This window comes from Chlorocebus sabaeus, chromosome 8 (genome assembly GCF_047675955.1).
Source record: "Chlorocebus sabaeus isolate Y175 chromosome 8, mChlSab1.0.hap1, whole genome shotgun sequence".
Taxonomy (NCBI): Eukaryota; Metazoa; Chordata; class Mammalia; order Primates; family Cercopithecidae; genus Chlorocebus; species Chlorocebus sabaeus.
The window spans coordinates 144473603-144498576 of record NC_132911.1 but is presented as its reverse complement, the minus strand read 5'-3'; the positions used below and the strand labels follow the sequence as shown (position 1 = coordinate 144498576).

The 24974-nt window shown below is 38.7% G+C and overlaps 1 protein-coding gene across 35 annotated transcripts in view; it reads left to right on the top strand.

The window, feature by feature from the left end:
* PTK2 (protein tyrosine kinase 2) overlaps positions 1 to 24974 on the top strand; it is a 355066-nt gene that overhangs the window by 162630 nt on the left and 167462 nt on the right. For all 35 annotated transcript variants that reach the window (XR_012093771.1, XM_073018384.1, XM_073018416.1 and 32 more), the window contains 3 exons: positions 10004 to 10058; positions 20096 to 20236; positions 20762 to 20839. Coding sequence is in view for 34 of the 35 variants with exons in the window: in XM_073018384.1 (XP_072874485.1) it covers positions 10004 to 10058; positions 20096 to 20236; positions 20762 to 20839 (274 nt within the window). In the remaining variant the exon portion in view is untranslated. The remainder of the gene's footprint in view (positions 1 to 10003; positions 10059 to 20095; positions 20237 to 20761; positions 20840 to 24974) is intronic.

Genomic DNA, 24974 nt, shown 5'->3' with positions numbered 1-24974 from the left:
AATGACATTATGCTCAGATAGCATGGTCTGTGTGACAAGAGCCTCTCAACTTTTGTGGAGCCTGCCTTTGTGGACCCTAGAATAAGATCATTTTCCCCTAGTGTTTTATCATGAAAAAGTTTCAAAAATACAAAAAAGTTGAGAGACTTGTTCAGTCAGCATCTATGTATCTAGCACCTGAATGCTACAGTTATTAACATTTTGTTGTATTTGCTTTGTGTGATCAGTTGTTATAAATGTTTTAGTGTGATTTAAAAAATGCATTTCCTATTCAAGCTTGTTAACATACCCATCTGTGATAATGACTTTGCCAGTTTCTTCCTATAAGTCTATTAATTTTTCCTTTGTATTTTGAGGCTCTTTTATTTAAACATCCAAACAATATGCATTTTTGGTAAATTGAATCTTGCATCATTATGTAGTGATCTTCTCTATGCCTGATAATTTTTTGTTGTTGTTGTTGTTCTGAAATCTGTTTTGCCTTCTTTGGTTAGCCTTGACCTGGTTTATACATTACCATTTTTTCACTTTCAACTTTTCTGTGTCCTTATACTTTTTAGGTGTGTCTTTTAAAAATGTCGTAGTGCTGAATTTCTTAAATCCAGTTTGCTAAGTATGTCTTTGAACTGATAGGTTAAGTACATTTGTATTTCTTAGGATGCGTGATATATTGGACTCGCCTTTATTATCTGTTTCCAGTGTCCTAGAAATGAATTGTGTGTGACTGCATGTGCTGTTTATTTCTTAGTTGGTATTCTTAGTCCACATTTTCTTCTGTAATTACTTTGAAATTTATAAACATCTCTACTCTTTCATTAGTTACCATTACATTTAACCTTCTATATTAACCAACTGCAGATTTTAAACTTATCTAACCCTGTCTTAAAGCAAGGACCTTGAAACATCTTAAGTCTCCCCGTCTTCTTCCAACTTACACATCATTTTTTCCTGTTTTTAGTTGTATCTTTTCAAGATTGAAACTCCAAATATTAGACATTATTATTATTTTATACAGTTATTATTTTTGGCTTTCCCTGCATGTGTATTATTTTATTTCTTAAACATCCTTTATTGGGCCAGGTGCAGTAGCTCATACCTATAATCCCAGCACACTGGGAGGCCAGGGTGGGAAGATGTGTTGACCAGCATGGATAACATAATGTTGCAAGACCTCATCTCTACAAATAATTTTAAAAACTAGCCAGGTGCAGTGGCACGCAGCTGTGGTCCCACCTAGTTGGGAGGCTGAGGCTGGAGGATTGCTTGAGCTCAGGTTGTTGTGGCTGCAGTGAGCTGTGATCGTGCTACTGCACTCCAGCCTGGGCAACAGAGCAAGACCTTGTTTAAAATAACCATGTTTGTATCTCAGACCACCTTTCTGGTATGCTTTTCCTTTTGTTCCAAATACATTGTTCAGATCATTGGTTTTTTTTTCCTCAACACTGTAAAGATATTCTGTTATGACTAGAAATGTCTGTTGACATTTCTTTGTGGTTGCTTTTTCTTTTAAGGTTCTTTTCCTACTTTTCATCTTTTCTAGTTTTATTAATGTCTTGTGCTTCGATTTCTTTTTATAAATCCAGTTGGAATAAGGCATACTTCTCAATTCTGTAGATTCATGTTTTTGATCTGGAAAATATATGCCACTGTCTCTTTAATAATCAATAGATGTATTTCTGATCTTTGCTATCTCTTTCATTTTTTGTATTTTCTATCTCTGTCTCTCTGGATCCTCTTTTTTGGGGGGGATTTTTCCTTGGATTTGTCATCTAATTCTTTAATTCTCTTAAGTAGTATCTTTATGCCATACGTTGTTCATTTGTTTATTTCATTCTACCACTTACATTTTCATTTCTAGACGTTCCATTTCATATGATGTAATCTTCTTCATGCTTGGTAACCTCTGCTATGCGCATCTGTGGTGTTTGCACCATTTATTTCTTCATGTTTTTTATGCATAGCTGTTTTCTGTTCTGTATTTGACAATAACCTTGAGGTACTGGGATGTCTCAATCTGCTGTTACTCTGTCACTCAGGCCACCAAAGTGGCTTGAATCAGAGGCTGGTGGCCCTAGACCGAGCAAGCTGAATTCCAGGGGGCTTAATCTCCACTGTTGCAGCTTCTAACAAGAGCCAGGAAATGATACCACTTCTGACTCCCTCAGGTCCAATCTCAGTGTCCAAGTGCCAGGTTCATCGTCCCCACCTTGCAGGTACCGTCGGTTCAGAAAGCCAAAAAGTTTCCCTTCTGCATGTCGTGCTGTGTGTGTGTGTGTGTGTGTGTGTGTGTGTGTGTGTGTGCGCGCGCGCGCTCGCGCTGGGGGCATCCTAGAAACCTGCATGTTTATCTCCCTATTGCCTAAACATTCTTCATTGTAGCTCAATCTATCTTTCCAACATCAATTTCCCTTTTTCTTTTACTTTGAAGTGTTTGTTTGTTTGTTTGTTTGTTTTGTATTTTGAGACGGAGTCTCACTCTGTCTTCCAAGCTGGAGTGCAGTGGCACGATCTCAGCTCACTGCAAGCTCCGCCTTCTGGGTTCATGCCATTCTTCTGCCTCAGCCTCCCGAGTAGCTGGGACTACAGGTGCCCACCTCCATGCCTGGCTAATTTTTTGTATTTTTAGTAAAGATGGGATTTCACTGTGTTAGCCAGGATGGTCTCGATCTCCTGATCTTGTGATCTGCCCGTCTCAGCCTCCCAAAGTGCTGGGATTACAAGTGTGAGCCACTGCACCCGGCCTAGAAATTTTTAATATGTAGTTTCTGATGATAAAATTCTGTTTTTAAATCTCTCTCTCTCAAAAATTTCACCCTTGTTCTTGAACGGTAGCTTAACGGATGCTGGTCAAGCAGTCTTCCTACTTTGGCCTCCCAATGTGCTGAGATTATAGGTATGAGCCACCACACCTGGCCCAATAATAGCATACCAGCAAAAACATTAACCTAGTTATATTTTATGTAATAAAGATACTTAACAACATTGCATTTGGTCCTGTCTTCCATTGTGGCCATTGTAAAGACTGATGCCAGCACTTTAGGAGTGGCCTGGCTGAGAGTATGTGCAGGGACTTGCATGCATACACCATGGCTGTTCTATCACAGGAGCAACTGGGGACCCTAGCGGCCCCCATACCTCAAGGGGAGAGCATGGGCATTGCTCTCCTATTGGTTTTGGCTAGTAACTTGGAGCCATTTAGAAATTTATGTATTTCTTCAGTACAGAAAGGAAGTATACATGAATGCAGAATACTACTTGTTTCTTAGTAGTTCTTTTCATATTCCCTTTTTCCTTTCTAATAAGAAAACTCATGAAATGTTCCACATAATTTATTAAATTCTGGCAGGAATTTTAAAGTCAAACTCAGTTGTTTACAGCCTAATGCAGAATGCCCTTTCAGCTTTACTGTACTTTTTTTTTTTTTTTTTTTGAGACGGAGCCTTGCTGTATTGCCCAGACTGGAGTGCAGTGGCGCAACCTCGGCTCGCTGCAACCTCCTCCCAGGTTCATGCGATTCTCCTGCCTTAGCCTCCCAGATAACTGGGATTACAGGTGCCCGCCATCATGCCTGGCTAATTTTTTTTTGTATTTTTAGTAGAGACGGGGTTTTACTATGTTGGCCAGGCTGATTTTGAACTCCTGACCTCAAGTGATCAGCCCACCTCGGGCTCCTTAAAGTGCTAGGATTATAGGCGTGAGCCACCACGCCTGGCTGCTTTACTGTATTAATAAATAACTTTTTTTGTTTCTGTTTGTTTGTTTTGAGACGGAGTCTCTCGCTCTGTTGCCCAGGCTAGAGTGCAGTGGCATGATCTCAGCTCAGTGCAACCTCCAACTCCCAGGTTCAAGTGATTCTCCTGCCTCAGCCACCCAAGTAGCAGGGATTACAGGTGTGCACCACCATGCCCAGCTAATTTTTGTATTTTTAGTAGAGATAGGCTTTCATCATTTTGGCCAGGCTGGTCTCGAATGCCTGACCTCTAGTGATCCACCCGCGTTGGCCTCCCAAAGTGCTGAGATTACAGGTGTGAGTTACCATGCCCAGCCATAAATAACTATTTTGAGTTATACTAGTACTGCTACCGCTAAGGCACAGTTTCTGAGAGTGAGACAAATACTATCTAGAAACTTGAGGGTTTTTTCTTTAAACCAGCTGAAGAGTTCATTAGTCTTTCTTTTTCATGTCTTTCCAATCTAGGAAGAACCAAGGTACCTTTTTTGTAGGCAAAGGAGAAGTGTAAGACAGTGAAGTCCCCCAGCCCCTGTCCCTGGTACGTTACTTCCTGTGGCTCATACAACAGGGAACAACTGGAGTGTAAAACAGAAGAGACTTTTATGTACATCTTTTGTAAATAAGAGGTGAGGAGGAGAGAAGGCAGCTACCTTCTGGTCACAAAAACATCCCCAGCTTCTAAGTAGAGATCCAAAACACTTCTAGTATTAAACGTTGGAGTAAATGTAAGCATACATTTTTAAAAGTCTGATTAAAAAGAAGACATAATTATTTACCCAGTTATTCCAGTTCAAGGTCGTGGGTGGCTGGACTCTATCCCAGCAGCTCAGGATGCAGGGCAGGAGCCAGCCCTGAACAGGATGCCATTCTTGTCACAGGGAGTACTCTCTCCTCCCTCCCCATACTCACTCATCCTAGGACAGTTCAGACACCAGTTCCCCTAACATGCATATCTTTGGGATGTGGGAGGAAACTGGAGTAACCACACAGACACAGGGAGAATATGCACACTCCATATAGTGGCCCAGCTGGGAATCGATTTTTTTTTCTCATCTACATTATAATGAAACAACATTAAATAATAGTGACATTGTTTATGAACCTGCTGTTTAGTACTTTCCCTTAGAGGAACATAGGAGAAAACATAATCACATAGCCATACCTTGCTACAGAAGAGACTGGGGAAGGCAGCACTGTACCTGACCAAAAGACAACTTCATCCCCAGGATGAAGGGAAGAATGTCATTAAGAAATAGCAATCTCCGTTGCAGTTAGATAATTTTAGCATTTGTCTATTGTTAAGAGGCTTGAGTATAATTTAGAGGTGAAAGTACCACCATACTATTTCTGAATTAAGTGTACTCAATTCTGACAGTTTCGGAGAAAGGGTAAGATAGAGTTACTACATGGAAATGCCTGTTTTAAGTTATATTTGAAGTTAGTTTTGGCTGCATTTTTGCCTAGGTTTTAAGTATTTGAGGGATTGTGTTCACAAAATATTAAACAGGGTCACCAGACAAGAATCTTCTCAGAAATACTGCCAGAAGAGAAATAAATTTATCTTTGACATAAGAATTTGCTTATAATAAGGTTAGTTTCTTTTTAATATGTAAAGACAGTTGATTCCCATCGGAGGCTTCTGAAAGCCAGCTGTGTTACGAATTTGTAGATGTGAATACACACGTGCAGGATAAGACCACAGGCTGGGACTAGACGGGCACTGTAGAGGATTCATCTCAGTGAGTGGGGAATGCTGATGGCAGTCAGCTGTTGCAGGTGGGGAGGGGCCCTCCTACACAGCCTGTTTTCCTGAACGATTCTGGATGGCCACTATGGTGTGAAAGGAGGAATATGAGGAGGTGCACAGTCATCATGCAGGGATGTGGGAGGGCAGAGCTCTCTAGGGATTTTCCAAAAATGCTAAATGGCAACAGGAATCAGTGGAGTAATGAACGGGATTTTGAGGTTTAGCAAAAGAGAACGAAGACCACATCAGTCAGCAGTGTTCTAAATCTTTCACTTAAAGGATAGAGGTCAGTTAAACATGAAGAGAGTTCTGGTTAAAATTGGCCACAAAAACCTTAAATCTCGATGGCTAAGTGTGTTGGTTTTAAACTCTTATAGTACCTTTCACACTGTGTGGTACTTAGTTGTTTATGTAATTATCTCACTTAAGAAAAGGAAACATTAGTGATTTTTCTACCCCATGATCTGTTATGGTGCCTAGTATGTCATACAGTCCCCGTGAGGAAGTAAACGAATACAGCCTCTCTTGTCTTTGTAGCTTCAAATCTAAATGATTTGAATCTTAGTGAATAGATCATAGAAACTGTTTTTGTTAGTTCTGAGAGAGAAGTAGGAAAGGTAATACTTAGAAGTCCTGTGCTATGTATATACAGGCAATCCCAACGAAAGGCTTCTTGTTTAACATACAGCTGTCTCCTGTAAGATCTGCTGCCTTCTACAGTGTCATGGTAGAGCTCTCTCCTCACCCCTCTATACCTCCTTTCCCCAGTCTTTCTGAGCAAGGCAGGAACCTTGTGTGGTTGTGCCTGTGGTAGCTCTGCACCTATCCCCAGTGCTCATGCATTTCACCCGTCTTTGCCCTTACTGAGGAGCCTTTGGTCCCACAGCAGCAAGCCCTAGAGAATGAGGGTGCCCAAAGTCCTAGATTCATTGCTCTGTCCCAGCCCCACCCATTGCAGCTTTCTGCAACAACGGAACTGTTCTGTGGCTGCCCCACTGAGTTCGGTGGCCTCTAGCCCCATGGGACTGCTCATCACTTGAAATGTGCTGAGCATTGCAGTTGGGAACATAATTTTTAATTTAATTCAACTAATTTAAGTATAAATAGCTACATATCACTAGTGGTTGCATATTGGACAACACAGTTCTATCCTAATATTAGTGTCTTGTCATCTGTGTATGAGTTCAAGAGGTTTCTCTGAACTGATGTGGGAATCTAATAAACTGATGCTTGGGTTTGGGAACTGGGGTTTGGCAGTATTCTAAAAGCTTCATGTGAGCTAGTTTTTTATTACATGAGTTTAAATGCATTTAGGACATATCCTTTGACAGTTAATGTAGTCTGGAATTATTATATGATAAAGGTTAGTAATTATATTTTGTTTATGATGTGTAAGTTGTATTTATTGTTTTATTCACATACAGGACAGTTGTATAGAGTTTGGGCTCAAAGAAGGTTTTTATGCCACTTGAGGCAAAACTGCTGCTTATTAGAGTGCACATTGTAAACCAGTCCCAGACATACAGATCGTGGAGAGAGGCGACCTCATATTAAAAATGGGACAGCCTACAAGTCCCTGCTTGGTTTCCTAAGGCTTTAAATTTAGATATCTATAATAGGCTTTCCCTAAAATCTTTGAACGTAGTGCGTTAGGTGTGCTCAGAGTCCTCTATCACAAAACCTGAAGTAGTTTGACTTCTAGATTAAATTAAAATGTGTTAAAGGCAGTGTTGCAGACTTTTTACCATGACCTTGTGTGCTTGAGCCTCATCTTTATTTTCTCAACTGCCAGGTGTCAATAAAGTTCTAACATATGGACAAATGTTACAAATTCATTATTACTCAAAATAAGTTTAAGAAAATCTATACTGTATATATGCTAATTATTGGCCTTCAGGTGTTTTTGTTTAAATGGAGTTGTCTTCACCTTTGAAGTAAAAGCAATACCTAGTATTTGTCTTTATTTTCAAAAAATATATGCTTCCTTTCATTTTTCTTGAATCATACAACACTTTTTGGTTTATCTTTAATTTTCTTATTTGTGACAGCAATGAATATGGTAAGTTTTTTATTTCTGCCTGGCTCTGAGAAAAATAGATGTGTAACTGGGTTGACTAATAGCAGTTGACAGCCACACAGTCGGGGAGAGGATATTCCCTGCCTTGGTCTTTCCCTCAACCAAATACTGACATGGCCAGTTGCCTTCTTGAAATCCCTACTAGAAGGGCATGCATGTACACCTCGCCCAGCCTCACATGTCTAAAATAGAACTGTTGATGCCCACCCACCTTCCCATTCTCAGTGCATAGCTTCAGCATTCCCTCACACCTCATGTCCAGTCACTCATCCCTGTTGCCTCTGTCCACAGTAGCCCCTGAATCTCACGACTTCTCACGACCTCTACTGTCCACCAACAAACCTCAGGTCAGGCCATGCCTCCTTCTGCATTAAACAGTGAGGCACACAGGGCATGTAGACCAGAAGCTGTCCAGACAGCAGTGCTTTCTAAGGCATTCTTCTATGGCAGAACAGAAACTACCCCCTTCACGTTCCAGGAACTTCATAAACAGTTTACTTAAACTTCAGCACCACTGCGTGGTAGTAGTTCACATCCCCACTTTACAAGTAACCAGAGGCTCACAGGTGCTGACAGCAAGTCCATCCTATGGCAGAGCCAGGATTCAAATTAAGAACTCTCTGAGGCCGGGCGCAGTAGCTCATGCCTGTAATCCCAGCGCTTTAGGAGGCTGAAGCGGGCAGATCACTTGAGGTCAGAAGTTTGAGACCAGCCTGGCCAACATGGTGAGACCCTGTATCTACTAAAATTACAAGAAATAGCCAGGTGTGGTAGTGCAGGCCTGTAATCCCAGCTTCTTGGGAGACTGAGGCACGAGAATTGCTCGAAGCCTGGGAAGCAGAGGTTGCGGTGAGCTGAGATTGGGCCACTGCACTCTAGCCTGGGTGACAAAGCAAGACTCAGTCTCAAAAAAAAAAAAAAAAAAAAACCTCTTTGATATGAAAATCAGTGCTTGCTGTTATGGAATAGTGGCTTGAAAATGTAGATAGAGGCAGAAATGATCAAGAATACCGCCTTGTAGATTCCAGAGTGTGTTTTTTGTGTACTAATTTTGCTACTTCCCAGTAATGATTGGCATCAAAATCCTTAAAATGCAAAGACACTGTGTTTTTAGGAGGCAAAATGAAAAGGAAGAACTTGTGTGGATACTTTTCCTCCTTCATATCCAACTGTCAAAATAGATAATGATGGTTCTGTAAAGGTAAGGAAGGGAAGTTACAAACAAAAGTGGCTAGAGACAGAAATGTAAAATCAGTAGTTGTATGAATTAACTGATGGGTAAAACCAGAAAGTAGTATATCATAGAAGCTGAGAGAATTTTAGGATGTAATGAACATAGTAATAGCAGAATAAGAAAGAATGAGAACTGAGACCAGTTTTGGATTTAGCAGAGGAGGAATTCATTGGTTTAGGTACTACTAGCAGTCAGATTATAGAACAAGGGATTTAAAATGTTTGAATTACAGTATCATGACATGATGTCTATAGTTTTGTTTATAATGCCAGCCAACTTACAGTTATGGATGAAGAAGTCATCCCTGTTTCTTGTTACTTTATATTCAGTTTGTTATATGTGATATATTATGTGATTCTGAAAAGAAACCTGTATTTCGCTTTTCTCCTTGATCCTTTTATGTGTCTCCTGACATTCCTTAATGTCGTCAGAGGCATTATTTCGTATTACTAGCACACGAGTGACACCTAGTGGCCAAAACATCTGAGTAAGTTAGTAACCAAAGTACTAGGAAAAGCATCAGCTGTTCTTACTAACCTATTTTCTTGGCCAGAGCGTTGCGGTTCTTGATAATAATTTAATTTTGTTGCCCGACTTAAAGAACATTGCTGTAATTTCCATAAATTAACCTTTTTTACTTAGGGCAAATCACATAAATTTATCTATTTTTTTCCCCCTAATGTGAAACTGAGATAAGCGAATGAGTCCCTTGATCAAAAAAGTCTATTTTTAAAAATAGTCAACTTTTAGGATAAACTTAAGGGATTTATTTCTGTAATTTGTAAGGTATATCCTGAATCATTTACTAATCAGGCTAGCTATTTTCTCTACAAATACAGTATTACCCAGTTGGAACTGATGTTTATAACCTTCAAGCAATATCTGAAAAAGGACAGTTTTTTAAATACATTATGATTTATAAAGAGGGAATATTTTAGAAGAGTTTTCAATAATAAGGGCAAAAGGAAAAACCAAAAGGATTTCTGTTTAAATCAACTTGTATTTGTGTTTTCTGTACATATCTAGAAAATGATTTGTCCCATCCTTCCTGTGAATATACTGGTAAATTAAAGCATTATTATATTTGTTTCCTTCCTAAATAATATATGGAACGTTAAATAATTTACAGTGCTTTTATGTTCTTGCAAGTTTGTCATTATATTAATTGATTTGGTGGTGTTATTTGTTAATACGCTTCTTTTTATATTTCAGAAAAGATGTTGGTTTAAAGCGATTTTTTCCTAAGAGTTTACTGGATTCTGTCAAGGTAATTAGAGTCTGCTTTATCATAATAAAATAACAAAATTGTGCCAAGACCTTTTCCCCAGTGATAAATTGCTTTTGGGAAAGTATAGTGTAGTTTCCTTCCTTCCATGTAAAATATATAATTTTAAAAACTGACATTTATTCTAGTCACATAGGTTTTTAGTATAGCTTTCTCCCATAAAACGTGGTTTTACTTCTTGATTGTATTTGATACTCTGCCAAGCATAAAACTGAAAAAGTTACGTGTACAGTTATTCCTGTCATCTAGGTCTCTATAGGCTCAAATATTTTGACATGCAGAAGAAAATGAGCAATATGTAAAATAATTGTGGTGGAATCATTAATATTTTGTGTGTGTGTGTGTATGCACACACATGCGTGCATGTTAGTGCATTTTGAAGGTCTGTCTTTTGTTTTAACTCTTTTTTTTATAAGTCATATTTTATTTTTTTATTTTATTTTATTTTTTGTTACATATGTATACTTGTGCCATGTTGGTGTGCTGCACCCATCAACTCGTCAGCAGCCATCAACTCGTCATTTACATCAGGTATAACTCCCAATGCAATCCCTCCCCCATCCCCCCTCCCCATGATAGGCCCCGGTGTGTGATGTTCCCCTTCCCGAGTCCAAGTGATCTCGTTGTTCGGTTCCCACCTATGAGTGAGAACATGCGGTGCTTGGTTTTCTGTTCTTTGCTAAGAATGATGGTTTCCAGCTACATCCATGTCCCTACCAAGGACACAAACTCATCCTTTTTTATGGCTGCATAGTATTCCATGGTGTATATGTGCCACATTTTCTTAATCCAGTCTGTCACTGATGGACATTTGGGTTGATTCCAAGTCTTTGCTGTTGTGAATAGTGCCGCAGTAAACATACATGTGCATGTGTCTTTATAGCAGCATGATTTATAATCCCTTGGGTATATACCCAGTAATGGGATGGCTCGGTCATATGGTACATCTAGTTCTAGATCCTTGAGGAATCACCATAATGTTTTCCATAATGGTTGAACTAGTTTACAATCCCACCAACAGTGTAAAAGTGTTCCTATTTCTCCACATCCTCTCCAGCACCTGTTGTTTCCTGACTGTTTAGTGATTGCCATTCTAACTGGTGTGAGATGGTATCTCATTGTGGTTTTGATTTGCATTTCTCTGATGGCCAGTGATGATGAGCATTTTTTCATGTGTCTGCTGGCTGTATGAATGTCTTCTTTTGAGAAATGTCTGTTCATATCCTTTGCCCACTTTTTGATGGGGTTGTTTGTTTTTTTCTTGTAAATTTGTTTGAGTTCTTTGTAGGTTCTGGATATTAGCCCTTTGTCAGATAAGTAGATTGCAAAAATGTTCTCCCATTCTGTAGGTTGCCTGTTCACTCTGATGGTAGTTTCTTTTGCTGTGCAGAAGCTCTTTAGTTTAATTAGATCCCATTTGTCAATTTTGGCTTTTGCTGCTGTTGCTTTTGGTGTTTTAGACATGAAGTCTTTGCCCATGCCTATGTCCTGAATGGTACTACCTAGGTTTTCTTCTCGTGTTTTTATGGTATTAGGTCTAACATTTAAGTCTCTAATCCATCTTGAATTAATTTTCGTATAAGGAGTAAGGAAAGGATCCAGTTTCAGCTTTCTACTTATGGCTAGCCAGTTTTCCCAGCACCATTTATTAAATAGGGAATCCTTTCCCCATTTCTTGTTTCTCTCAGGTTTGTCAAAGATCAGATGGCTGTAGATGTGTGGTATTATTTCTGAGGACTCTGTTCTGTTCCATTGGTCTATATCTCTGTTTTGGTACCAGTACCATGCTGTTTTGGTTACTGTGGCCTTGTAGTATAGTTTGAAGTCAGGTAGCGTGATGCCTCCAGCTTTGTTCTTTTGACTTAGGATTGTCTTGGTAATGTGGGCTCTTTTTTGCTTCCATATGAACTTTAAAGCAGTTTTTTCCAATTCTATGAAGAAACTCATTGGTAGCTTGATGGGGATGGCATTGAATCTATAAATAACCTTGGACTCACCGCAGGGTGTGTGGAGTGTGCAGTATGATCTCTTTTTGGATTTTAGAATATAAAACCGACAGCAACATAGAGCACAGATTGAAAGCAAAAAGACCAGAACTGAAAAGAGTTGAGAGGTGATTAAGGAAGATGAGATGTGCAGTGATCAGGGCCTGGATGGAATGGCTTCTGTAAGAATGGGAGGGAAGGATGACTAGGGGGACTTGAGAAAACTTTTTTTTTTTTTTTTTTTAAAGAGACGAAGTCTCACTCCATTGCCCAGGCTGGAGTGCAGTGGCACGATCTTGGCTCGCTGCAGCCTCAGCCACTCAGGTTCAAGCAATTCTCCTGCCTCAGCCACCTGAGTAGCTGGGATTACAGGCATGGATCACCGTGCCCAGCTAATTTTTTTTTTTTTTTTTCCCTGTAGAAACATGGTTTTACCATGTTGCCCTGGCTAGTCTCGAAGTCCTGAGCTTAAGCCACCCATCTCCACCTCCCAGAGTGCTGGGACTGCAGATGTGAGCCATCACACCCAGGCCAGAAAAATAATAGATGTGCTTTTTGAGCAATTCAATTGTTGCTGATTTTGATGTAAATAGAATTAATTTTTAGCTACTGTTAGCTATGGATTCATCAGATTCATGGAGTGGCTCATAAATAAGGTTCTTAGAACTGGTTCTCACATGCCCTTTTTAATAAGGGAATCAGTGTAATTTTGTGTACCCAATAATGTATATTTGGCTTAGAAATTCATATCCTTAGCTCAAGATTTTTTTCACATTTGACGTAAATTCTTTGAACATTGTACTGATTGCCATGAAACTTCTATGGAATATGGTACCAATATATGCCCATGGGGGTAACAACTATAATACAAATTAGATGGTGTCTAGATAGTTCCTTCTTCAAAGCTATTGCCAGTGAAACTTCAGCTAACTAGAAATTCACACCAGTTTCATGTTTCTTCTGAAATAGCTCTATAGAATGGCTAGGTCAGTTAACATTGACTTTTCCATACACAGGCTACATTTGTTTCTCTGGTAATTATTTTGTTTTACCTGCTTTTTTCCCCTTTCTATTTATATTTGTAGAGGATTATTTATAATAACATTCACGTTGAATTGTTGAAAGATTACTTTATTATCTTTAGTGAAACTTGGATTAGCTGTGTTTTATGCCAAAAATGGAATCTGGGATATATGTGCCTCAGTTACTAAGAATAATTTGCAAGTATTTTAATTTCTATCTCATTGATGTTAGTAGTTTTAAAGACACATTTGAAAAATCACTGTACCAGTAAAACTGTCAAACCCAAATTAAGGGACATTCTACAGAATTCTGATGATTACTCTTGAAAAATATCAATGTCATGAAAGATAAGACCCAGAATCTGTAACAGCTGGAGGAGGCTGAGGAGACAAGATATGTAAATGCAGTGTGGAATCTGGAGCAGTGAAAGGACATCAGTGGACAAACTAGTGAAATTGGAATCACTTCTGTAGTTCAGCGAATGTTGTCCTACCAGTGGGTACCAAGAGTGCTCCCCATTCTGGCATTGCAGCTCTACTCTGAGCTTAAATTAGGCAGCAAGTCAAAATAGGCAAATTTTAATTTATTGCAATATAATTCACAGTAGAAACCTAATTTCAGAACTAGAAATGTTAAGAGATCAATAGTTATCAGTTTTTTTAGTATCTGATTCTCAAGTAATAATGTGGTTTCCTAGAATACTACCAGGAACACATGATTTTATTCTTGGAGAAAATAGTCATTATTTTCATTTCTAGGATGAGCAGGTGACTATTTTAAGCTTAACATTTCTGCCAAGCACAGAAATGTGTAGCTTGGTACGGTATTCAGCAGTGAATTCCTGGTATCTATGGTGTGCCAGGACCTGAGTTGGGGATGCTGGGAGGGAGTGAAACCTGGCTCCTGCTTACGGATCTTATCATCTGATGTGGGCCCTGTAGATAGGAGTAAGAAGAAGCTCTCTTCATGCACTTAGCATTTGGTGTTTGGGTTGATAAGTTATTCCTTAAAAACTCCCTTATTGCAGATTTTCCTTGGCATTGCCTTACACCCTTTGCATCTGGGAAGCCCTAGGAATCTATTTAGCATCTGATAATCATTAGGTTGACTAATAGGAAATTATTTTTATAGCTCAACATGGATGAATGGCAGCAGTTTCTTATGTTTCATCCTAGTAATACCACTTCATTTTGAAAACGTATCACATTCTTAGTAAATTTATCACTATACATAAATTGGTTTAAAATAAACTAGTGTGCATAGATAGATGCCTTGTTTCCAAAATCCAGGTAACACAAGCAGGTGTTCAAACTTGAAATGAAATGCAGAACAGTCTTGTTTACTTATACAGGTTCTGCAAGTGTACTGATTAATATCCAGAGATTCTACGCAGTTAGATTTTGTGGAATTTTTTTCCTCACTGAGTAATTAGGAAGGAACTAATGCGTTCTAAGATATCCTTCTCATAAAAACTAATTTTGGAGTTTCTTTCAGACAGCAAAGATTTTCTAGTTTCTGTCCAGCACTGAACACTATAGGTTTAGAACTCATAGTCCTCTTTGGCAGTCACATTTAAGTACAGACCGTAAGAACTTGGGTATATTCCTGCCAAAAGTGCCAACAACTTTTGTTGGCGGAGAATGAGAGAGTTGTTTCTGTGTCCATAGGAAACTAACTCTGAATGATATCGTTTTCCTTTCTCCAGTTGCTTGAGCTTATTGGTTTGTTGTGTTGTATGTTGCTCTCATTTCTTGGTTCCCAGCTTGTTAATGTGTAGGATTAGCAAGGTAACACTGCCTACAGAAAAAGCAGCACGTTTTCCCACATTCAGCTGAATGAGACAAATACAGTAAAATTAGAGTCCAGACTGTCTGTCTCTTAACATTGCATAGTTATTACTTTCAAACACATTTGCCCCAGTTACTCGCAAATTTTCCAGCAGGTTAAATTATCGGAGAGAGCAGTTGAGTTCTTTACCACCATACACATTGCATGTCTAAGAGTTTGGGATGAGAAAATGAGGATCAAACCAAATTGACTCACTTTATTTAGCATAGGGTTGATGGCTTCAATCCCTGTTGTAGAAGAACAACACACAACTTCTTTTAAGTTTCTTAGTCATCAGGAGATGCTGTTGCCAAGAGAAACAGGGAAGGCTTGAATTTAAAGGAGACAGAGGGTAGAGAGTTGTTGGGTTACATTTGAAGAATGTTATGGGTGTAAAGTCTAACAGGTACTGGTCTAATGTGAGAGGAGGAAGGAGAAAGTACAGGGCCTGGCCTCAGATTTCTGCCCCGTACACATAAGTGCTCTCTACTGCTACTAGTCAAGAGACAGAATATTGAAGCAGAATCTGAATTGGGTGAGACTGCCAATGATGCATTCAGCTATGTGAGTGGTGAAATAGAAGTGCCTTGAGACTATGGAGGTCAAAGGGAAGGGGTATAGGAAAGAGTAAGTTCAGAGTGATAGAGTTGGAACTAAGTCAGATGTAGTATATGTTAGGGTCCAGTTAGGTAGGACCAGTAAGCCACCACAGCTGGAATCTCAGTGCTCTTAGTGGTAGGTTTTAGATGCCTGTGAAACTGTCGGGTAGGCAAGTATGTATACATATATATATAAGCATTTGAAGCTCAAGAGCAGATTCCATTTCCTCGGCTTCTATATCTGTTACTTCATAGAATATTTTAGGTTAATTTTAAAAAGCATTGAACAAATGAGCAGATGTCAGTATATAATATTATTGCCAATAGTTTGTATATAAACCAGCAGCTGGTTGAGAATTAGTTCCAAAGCAGAGAATTGCCTTTTTTTCTGGATCTATTTTATATAGTTTTTGATCAATGCATCTCAGTGTTTACCTGAGTTGAAATATTCCTCTTAGAGTCATGAATGAATATACCAACATTTGGTTAATGTTAATAGAAATGTTTTGTCATTGTGTTCTGGTCCCTGTGCTCAGTTGACAACTGTTCCTTGCAACCACTACCATATTCCAATTTATTGTATCATACACTTAAAGAGATTTATGATATTCCAGGGCTTTTGCTGGACTTATTTTCTATTAATACTTGTAGATAGGAGACATTTCTTACACTCAGAGCATTTGTACATTGAGGCAGCATGTTCTGTGATAGAAGTTTGAAACTAAAGAAGTCTGAACTATCTTCCCACTTACTTACTAGAAAGTGAAATCTAATTTATCGCAGGATAGAACCAGATTTTATTCATTCATATTATCTTGAGAGTTTGCCAGAATCCAAGTTGTTATGGCAGAGACATATAATTATTCATTGTAAAGCACAACATCGAGTTTTAGTTGCGGGCTACACTCTTTTCTTTGGGGTAACAAGGCAGCGCATGCTCCCTTCTCACCAATGTGGATCTTACATAAGTGCCATGTCTAAAAATACATTCAAAACAGTATGAGACCCATAGGGATGTGGTGGTTGGTTGTTCTTGGTTTCTTCTGTCAAGCAGAGCATCTTAGAAAAGGAGGTGTTTGAATTGGTCGCATAGCAAGTAAAAAGAAATCAAGCAGTTCTGGATTAGAATCACGATTCTTCTACCCCGTCATTGGTTGGTACCTAACGTTTCAGAGTCTCTGTTTGCTCAGTAATATATGAAAAATAGTATCTTCCTTGCAAGGGTCATTGTGAAGACTTTGTTTATTTTCACAGAAGGGCCTACAGATGTCTTTTCTGGGATCATTTTTTTGGGGGTGTGTGTATGTGTGTGTGTGTGTGTTTTAATCAGTGCCTAATAGCACTATATGCACAGAATTATACTGTTCCTCCTGTAGCCATGAATGAAGACCAGAATGCTCTTTTTCCAGCTGTACTCTGAATTTGTTGAATACCTGTTCTGATTATGCAGTGTATGCCAAGTGCCAAGCACAGAGTAGAATTTCCTTAGTGGATTTGTTCTGGGTCCAAAGTGTAGCGGGCCTGCTTCTTAGAGACTGCTTTATATTCAGCAAACTCCCAGGCTACTATATTGTTAGTTTATAAGGAGAAAAACATCTCATAGGTGGCTACAAGCAGTACTCAAATCTCCATGTCCAATCTGCATGCTCTGTTGTAGAGTCTGTCCTACATAGGTGATCATAAGCAGAGAATGTTTGGAAAACCTGGAGTCAAACCAAGAATATGTTTCTCAGACTTTTGTTTATAGAGCACCTGAGGCTGACCAACTCACTTTCTATGTGATACATTGTATGGTCAAGCCTTGCTAACCTTGAACCCATTTTATTGCTCTTCAGTTTAAGTTCTGTGAAGCTGTCATTAATCCTTTTCAAAACAGCTATAATTCTCTTATTCCACTCTGTCATACTCACCTGTCAAAACCTCAGCCCTGGTTAAAACCAACTATTGGTCAGCTTACTTGGCTTTGGCCTTCTCTTTTGTCTTCATTTTATTTGCAGGTGACATCCAGTCCCGTGTATTTAAACACTTCAGTTGGTCGCTCTGACATTTCTACCAACAGTGCTGCCCTCTCCTAAGCTCCAAACTTATATCCAAATGTCTCCTTGATGGTTCATGTTGGAAGACTTTACGATCAAACACGTGTACAGGATTAACATGACTTTATTTTTTTTTTTTTACTACGCCTGCCTCTTATGTGTGCCTATTTGTTCCATCTAAAACTCTAGTTTTCCTGTGTTCTTCACTTTCCGGTTGTCTTGCATATAATATCCAAATGTCCCAAAAGTGCCCTTTTCTCTCGTTCACCACTACGTTGGGGTCCATGCCACTAGTGGTTCTTCTTGGTCTGTTACAGTGACCTGACTGGTCTTTCTGCCTTCACTCCTACACACTCCCCCAACCCTCTGTGTGCAAGAGCAGAGCGAACTTTTTAAAATAAAAGTCACATGCCTTAGGTAATCCTCCCATGTCCCACTCTCTTGGCTCATTGAATTCCTGTCTTCAGGAATCTTGTCCACTACCTTACCTCAGCCTCTCACTCTGGTCTTACTCATTTCCAGTAATCGAACCCCCTCCCTAATTGTGTGTATCCTTCTCTGACCACAGCTCCTGTCTTTCCAGCTGACTTTCTGTAGTATCCCAGATCCAGTAATCCTTGGATCCCACTAGGACCTTCAAGCCACTACAGACAGGCTGTCACCTCCATGACCCACCAAAGTATGCCATGCCCTCCTAGTTCACCGTGTACCTGACTTAGCAGCCACACTTCAACCTGGACCCCTGACTGCTCCCCATCTCCCTGACCCACTGAGATTAGCAGGTTACCTAATCCATCTTCCCTGTCTGCTAGGCCAGCCAGGACCTCCCCTTGAACTCCACTGGGCCCTTACTGGCGTGCTCGACAGCTCCACTTAGATTTCTTGTATTCTTCTGGCATTCTTTCTGACCTTCACCCACCAACCTGTTCCTCTCACACTTTTTGTCATTTCAGTTTAATGGCAGCTATTAACTATCAGCATATCCTGTTGGTTCTGTGTTTAAAATAAATCCATTGGAGTCTAGTTACTCTTAAAAAAAAAAAAGAAAGCTAGGATCTGACTACTTCTCACCCTCTTTCTGGTTCTGTACTTGTGCCAACTGTCTCCTCCTGCCTGTATTATTTGGGCTGCCCCGACTTGGTTTCTCCTGCTCCTTTCATACTGTTCATAACACAGTGGCCAGAGTATCCCTGTTAAAACCTCATTCAGGCCGGGCGCGGTGGCTCATGCCTGTAATCCCAGCACTTTGGGAGGCCGAGGCAGGTGGATCACTTGAGGTCAGGAGTTCAAGACCAGCCTGACCAACCTGATGAAACCCTGTCTCTACTAAAAATAAAAAATTAGCCGGGTATGGTGGTGCACACCTGTAATCCCAGCTACTCAGGGAGGCTGGGGTAGGAGAATCGCTTGAGCCTGGGAGGCAGAGGTTGCAGTGAGCTGAGATCACGCCACTGCACTCCAGTCTGGGGGACAGAGTGAGACCCTATATCCAAAAAAAAAAAAAAACCTAAGTCAGATAATGTCACTCCTCTGCTCAAAGTCTCCTGAGGACTTGGCAACTCCTCGGGGTCAAAGTCAAGTTGTTACCATGACCTGCATTCTCTTGCCCCTCTTCCTTACACCTCATCATGTTCCCTTTATCCATGGCCTCCTCAGGCTGCTTCACACACCAAGGACTAGGGGTTTGCTGCTTGGAAAGCATTTCCCTCCACTATGCAGATTTCCATGTGTATAAGTAGAAAACTCAAATAAGCAAAAAAGGACCAGAAGACCACCTATCATCTTACTTCATGATAAAAGCGAAAGCATCTTTGCTTTAAGTCATTCGTGGATACATTGCTGTGTGCTCACCAGGACCCACACGTGTGCTCTTGCCTTTTAAAGGCATCTGTACTCTACGCTGACTTTTTTGTCATCTTTTTTCATGTAACAATGTGATATTAGTTTTAATGCCAGTAAATTAGTTCTCCAAAACAGTTCTTGAGGCTGCATAGAATATTGGTTGAGAAGATAGATACACCATAATTTACGTAACCAGGCTCTATATTACTGTAAACAGTTCTGCAGTGAATGTCTTTGTTCCTGAATCTTTGCATGTATCTCAAAGATAATGTCCTGGAATTTTATTTTCTGGATCAAGCATTGTAGTTTTTTAAAAGTTTTTGATTTGTGCTGTCCTTCAGAAAGATATACTGTTTTTTCCCTCCTAACAGTGGAATGTGCGAGTACCTTTATACCTTTTGCCTGGTCTTTTCTGAGTCATGTGCACATATAGGACAAACTTCTGTTTAAGAAATAAAACTCTATACATGAACTTTACAGGTAAAAATGGTTAAAATGGTAAATTTTGTGTTATATGCATTTTGCCACAATTAACAGAAATAAAGCTCTGATAAATACATTTATGGTTATTTGACAAGTATACTTTTTGGCAGTAATATGACTGTAGGTGTTAGTATGTAGTTGGTAGGAGAGAAATCTTACTATTATTGTTTTGGTCTTTACTCATTGCTGAGTTTTTCAAGGTTTTTGGTAATTTTGTCATGCAGGCCAAAACACTAAGAAAACTGATCCAACAAACATTTAGACAATTCGCCAACCTTAATAGAGAAGAAAGTATTCTGAAATTCTTTGAGATCCTGTCTCCAGTCTACAGATTTGATAAGGAATGCTTCAAGTGTGCTCTTGGTGTAAGTATGGAAATGTGGGAAATAGTGGGCTAGTTTGATTTTACTTTTTCTTATCTCTTACTGTATATCTAAATTTTGGATGAAAAAAATGCTAACTTGTCCCATTTTTTCAATGAAATGATATTTTGTCGTTTTACCATGTGAAAAATAGAAAAAGAAAATAATGTGAGAATAAAATCACCTTTTTAAAAACAGCATGCCTATTTTCATAATTAGATTTTTTTAATTTTATCCCTGTGATTTGTTAATTGTTATCTAAGGGCTAGTTTACCTATTTAGATAATCATCCCAGAGAAACTCTTGACATCAGGCATGTTGAAATAAGCACAGTGCATCTTTGTGTAGGCTTAACAGATCCTGGGTCAATTATAGATATTTAAATATTTTATCTTATTTGGTTAGATAGATTAATAGCAAACCAAACCAGCACCTGCTTTGGTCCTTTAACATATCCATGGCTCTTTATCTAAAGTATTTCTTTTTTCCTTCTGCCACCTCTGTTCTCACTTGTTTCACCTTCAAAAGTCAAGCTGGATTATTTCAGTGGAATTGGCAATCGGCCCAGAAGAAGGGATCAGTTACCTAACGGACAAGGGCTGCAATGTAAGTCTGCTCTGACCTTTCGGGAACTTGGCTTTAGACAAAGAAGAATCAAATTAAGGAAATGGGGCATTCTTTTGGAAAAGATCATTTTACAATTAAATTTTCCTATTGCACTGCATTTATTATTCAACAGAGTGGAGCACAAGTAAGATAAAGTCTAGGCGCTGTTGAAATACCTCGGAATTACTTAGTTTTGGAAGGAAAGGAATCATACAAATCTTACATGTGTTAGTGAGACCTGAATGGGGTTGTTACTGTTTATCTGGAGAAGTTTTAAATGCTAATTTTTAAAATTAAGTTCTGTATATGATTTGGGTATATTTGTACTGACATCTTACCCTCTGAAACAGCCTCTTCAGGTTATTTCCAGGAAAAAAATATTATACATTCACAATTCTCTTGAAAGCCTTATTAGCCTTATTTACCTTGAGGAAAAAATGTCCATCAGATGGAAACTCACACTTCTACCCCAGACCTCACTTCTTTTGTTACTTTCCTAGCAGAAGGGCTGACCATTACCTGTGTGATCCTTCTCATTCTTCCAACAAGTATTACTGAGAACCTGCTTGGTGCCAGGCAGTCTAGAGGTTTGAGATACAATAAAGAACAAAACAGAGAGAAGTCCTTTGTCTTATATAGCTTGTAGTCGAGTACACAAAATAAATATGGAATACATCTGTGTCATACAACAATAAGTACTGAGATGAAAAGTAGAACAGTGTAAGGGTGGGCATACTCAGAAGGGCATACTCCCATTTAGATGAGTGTTCAAGGAACATGATTCTAGGGGGTTCTCAGGCCTTGCACTAGTTAACAGTTCTTTTCCACTTACATAGTTTAGTGATTTGAACTTTTTACTTAATTTATTCATACCTTGACCTGTACATATAATTTTCTATACATATATAAATGTGCCAAACCGTGTCTCACCTGCTTTTTTCCAAGTGTACTCTGGTTTCCATTCCCACTCTGCTCACCTCCTGCCTCTACCATTTCTCTATTCTTTTCTCTTCAGCCTTCTCTGTAACCCCCCCACCCCCTGCCCATGCTTAACATGTAAGTGACTTAGTAATCTTCTATGTTTTTCCCCATATTCCTGTTTTGTTATTCAGAAAGGGGGTCATCATCAGGCACACTGTCCTACTTGGTTACTTCACTCTGTGAACCTGGTAGAAATTTTTCAACCCCCCCCCCCCCCTTTCTTTGCCCCTTCCTCTCTGGGGGCCAGATGGGATTCTGTGAAGGGCAATTACTTTGCTTTTAAATTTCTGCCCCAAGACAATGACATAATAAATACTCGTTTATATGTATCTATGTGCTGCTGCTTTTTCTCCTTGTGGAAGAGATGTCCGAGGATGGAAGTGCAGGGTTCATTCAAATAGTTGTAATTTTAAAAGAAGCTGTTGGATTGCTTTTTCAGAAAAGCTAGAAAACTTCATATTGTTACTGGCAGTATATGGGAGTACTATTTTCACACTCATTGGATAGCAGTTCTAATAGCTCTTTTAATGTTTCCATTTTAATAGGTGTAAAGTTTTTCTTGTAACTTTTTTGCTCACTTAGATGTAAAGCAAGGACCTAGTAACTTTAAACATGTTTTCGTGTCTTGGCCATTTCTCTTCTCACCTCTGTGAATTAACTGCTTATATCATATACTTTGTCTTTTTTACCAACACAATTGTCCTTTTAAATTAGTAAATCTCTTCACACATCAGGGAAGTCAGTGTGTTTTCCTGTTATCTTTTTTTATGATTTTTTTCCCCCAAATCTTGTGTTGGCTGTTGACTTTAAACAGACCAGGCTGCCTTGTCCCACACCCTAAGGATGACCACTGTCCTGACTTCTACCATCACTGATTAAATCTCATTCAATGCTGCTGTGTCGGCTGGATATTCACAGAGGAAAACAGAATACATTTTTGTGAAATTTTGTGAAAGTGGGGTTTGTTTGATACTATGTTTCAGGACTTCTTTTATACCCTTCAATAAGATCTCAGTCTTTTTCATATAGGTCTTCCATATTAAACAAATTCATACGTATTTCACAGTTTTGGGCCTTATTTTGAATGACTCTTTGGGTGTTTTTTTTGCCACTTATAATTTAAAATTTATATTGTGAGCATAGAAGGATATTCTTGGTTATTGTATATCATATAGTCTGCAACCTTATTATTAATTAAATAGGTTTTTTATTAGAGTTTTGGATTTTATAAGTATATAATAATGTAATCAACAAAAGAATAATTTTACCTTTCACCTTACACAATTTTTTCTTTAGTCACAAGGAGCTCAAAGATCATGTTTAATAACAGGGCAGTAGACAATATTCCTATTTTGTTTTAGATTTTAATTTATCAATTAAAAGTGTGTCATTATTTGGGATTGTTTTTGTTGTTGAGTTTTAATAACATGTCTTTAATATTTTGATCTTTTGCTTAGAGTTTTCTTCATGAGTAGCTCCTGAATTTAATCAAAGACCCTTTTAGCGTCTATTGATATGATCCTTTTTTCTCTTTTAATTTATTATTATAGTAGATTATATTAATAGTTATGGTAATATTGAGCCAATTAATAATATACAATATTCTTGTAAAATATTGAGTTATATTTGTAGAATTTTTACAACTATTTGTGAGATTAATCTAGGCTTTTCTTTTTTATGTTAGCTTTGTAAGACATGGTGTTACAGTTATATTAATTTCATTAGGTGAATTGGAATCTTTTGGTGATTTTTTTTTTAAACTTTTTAAACTCAGGGGTTCATGTGCAGGTTTGTTATATAGGTAACCTCGTGTCACACAGTTTATCGTGCAGATTATTTTGTCCAAACCCAGGTATTAATCCTAGTACCGATGAGTTATTTTTCCCAATCCCCTCACTCCTCTTAGCCTCCACCCTCTGGTAGGCCCCAGTGTCTGTTGTTGCCCTCTGTGTGTCCTTGTGTTCTCATCTTTTAGCTTCCCTTATAAGTGGGAGCTAAAAGATGCAGTATTTCGTTTTCTATTCCTGTGTTATTTTGCTAAAGGTAATGGCCTCCAGGTCCATCCGTGTTCCTGCAAAGGATGTGATCTCATTCTTTTTTTTTTTTTGGCTGCATAATATTCCATGGTGTGCATGTACCACATTTTCTTTATCCAGTCTACCACTGATGGGCATTTAGGTTGATTCCATGTCTTGGCTTTTGTAAATAATGCTGCATTGAATATACATATTTATGTGTCTTTATAAAAGAACAATCTATATTCCTTTGGGTATATACCCAGTAATGAGATTGCTGGGTTGAATGATACTTCTGTTTTTAGGTGTTGAGGAATTGCCACACTGTCTTATTATTTTATGTATTATTGTCAGGTATGTTCCTTCAATGCCTAGTTCATTGAGGTATTTTAACATGAAGGGATGTTTAATTTTATTGAAAACCTTTTCTGCATCAGTCAAGATGATCCTGTGGTTTTTGTTTTTAGTTCTGTTTATGTGATGAATCACATTTATTGATATGTGTATGTTGACCCAACCTTGCATCCCAGAAATAAAGCCTACTTGATCATGGTGGATTAGCTTTTTGATGTGCCACTGCTAGGTTTGGTTTGCTAGTATTTTGTTGAGGATTTTTGTATCTGTGTTCATCAGTGATGTTGGCCTGACGTTTTCTATTTTTGTTGTGTCTCTGCCAGGTTTTGGTATCAGAATAATTCTGGCCTCATAGAATGAGTTATAGAGGAGTCCCTCCTTTTCGGTTTATTGGAATAGTTTTGATAAGAATGGTACCAGCTCATCTTTAGAATTCAGCTGTGAATCCATGTGGTGCTGGGCTTTACTGGCTTGGTAGGCTATTTATTATTGATTCAATTTCAGAGCTCATTATTGATCTGTTCAGGGATTCAGTTTCTTCCTAGCTCAGTCTTGGGAGGGTTTATATGTCCAGGAATTTATCCATAGCTTCTATATTTTCTAGTTTATGTGCCTAGAGGTCTTCCTGATATTCTCTGATAGTTATTTGTATTTCTGTGGGATTGATGGTAATATCCCCTTTATCATTTCTAGTTGTGTTTACTTACGTCTTCTCTATTAATCTAGGTAGCAGTCTATTTTGTTAATTTTTTTTAAAAAAACTCTTGGACTCGTTTTGGTTTAGC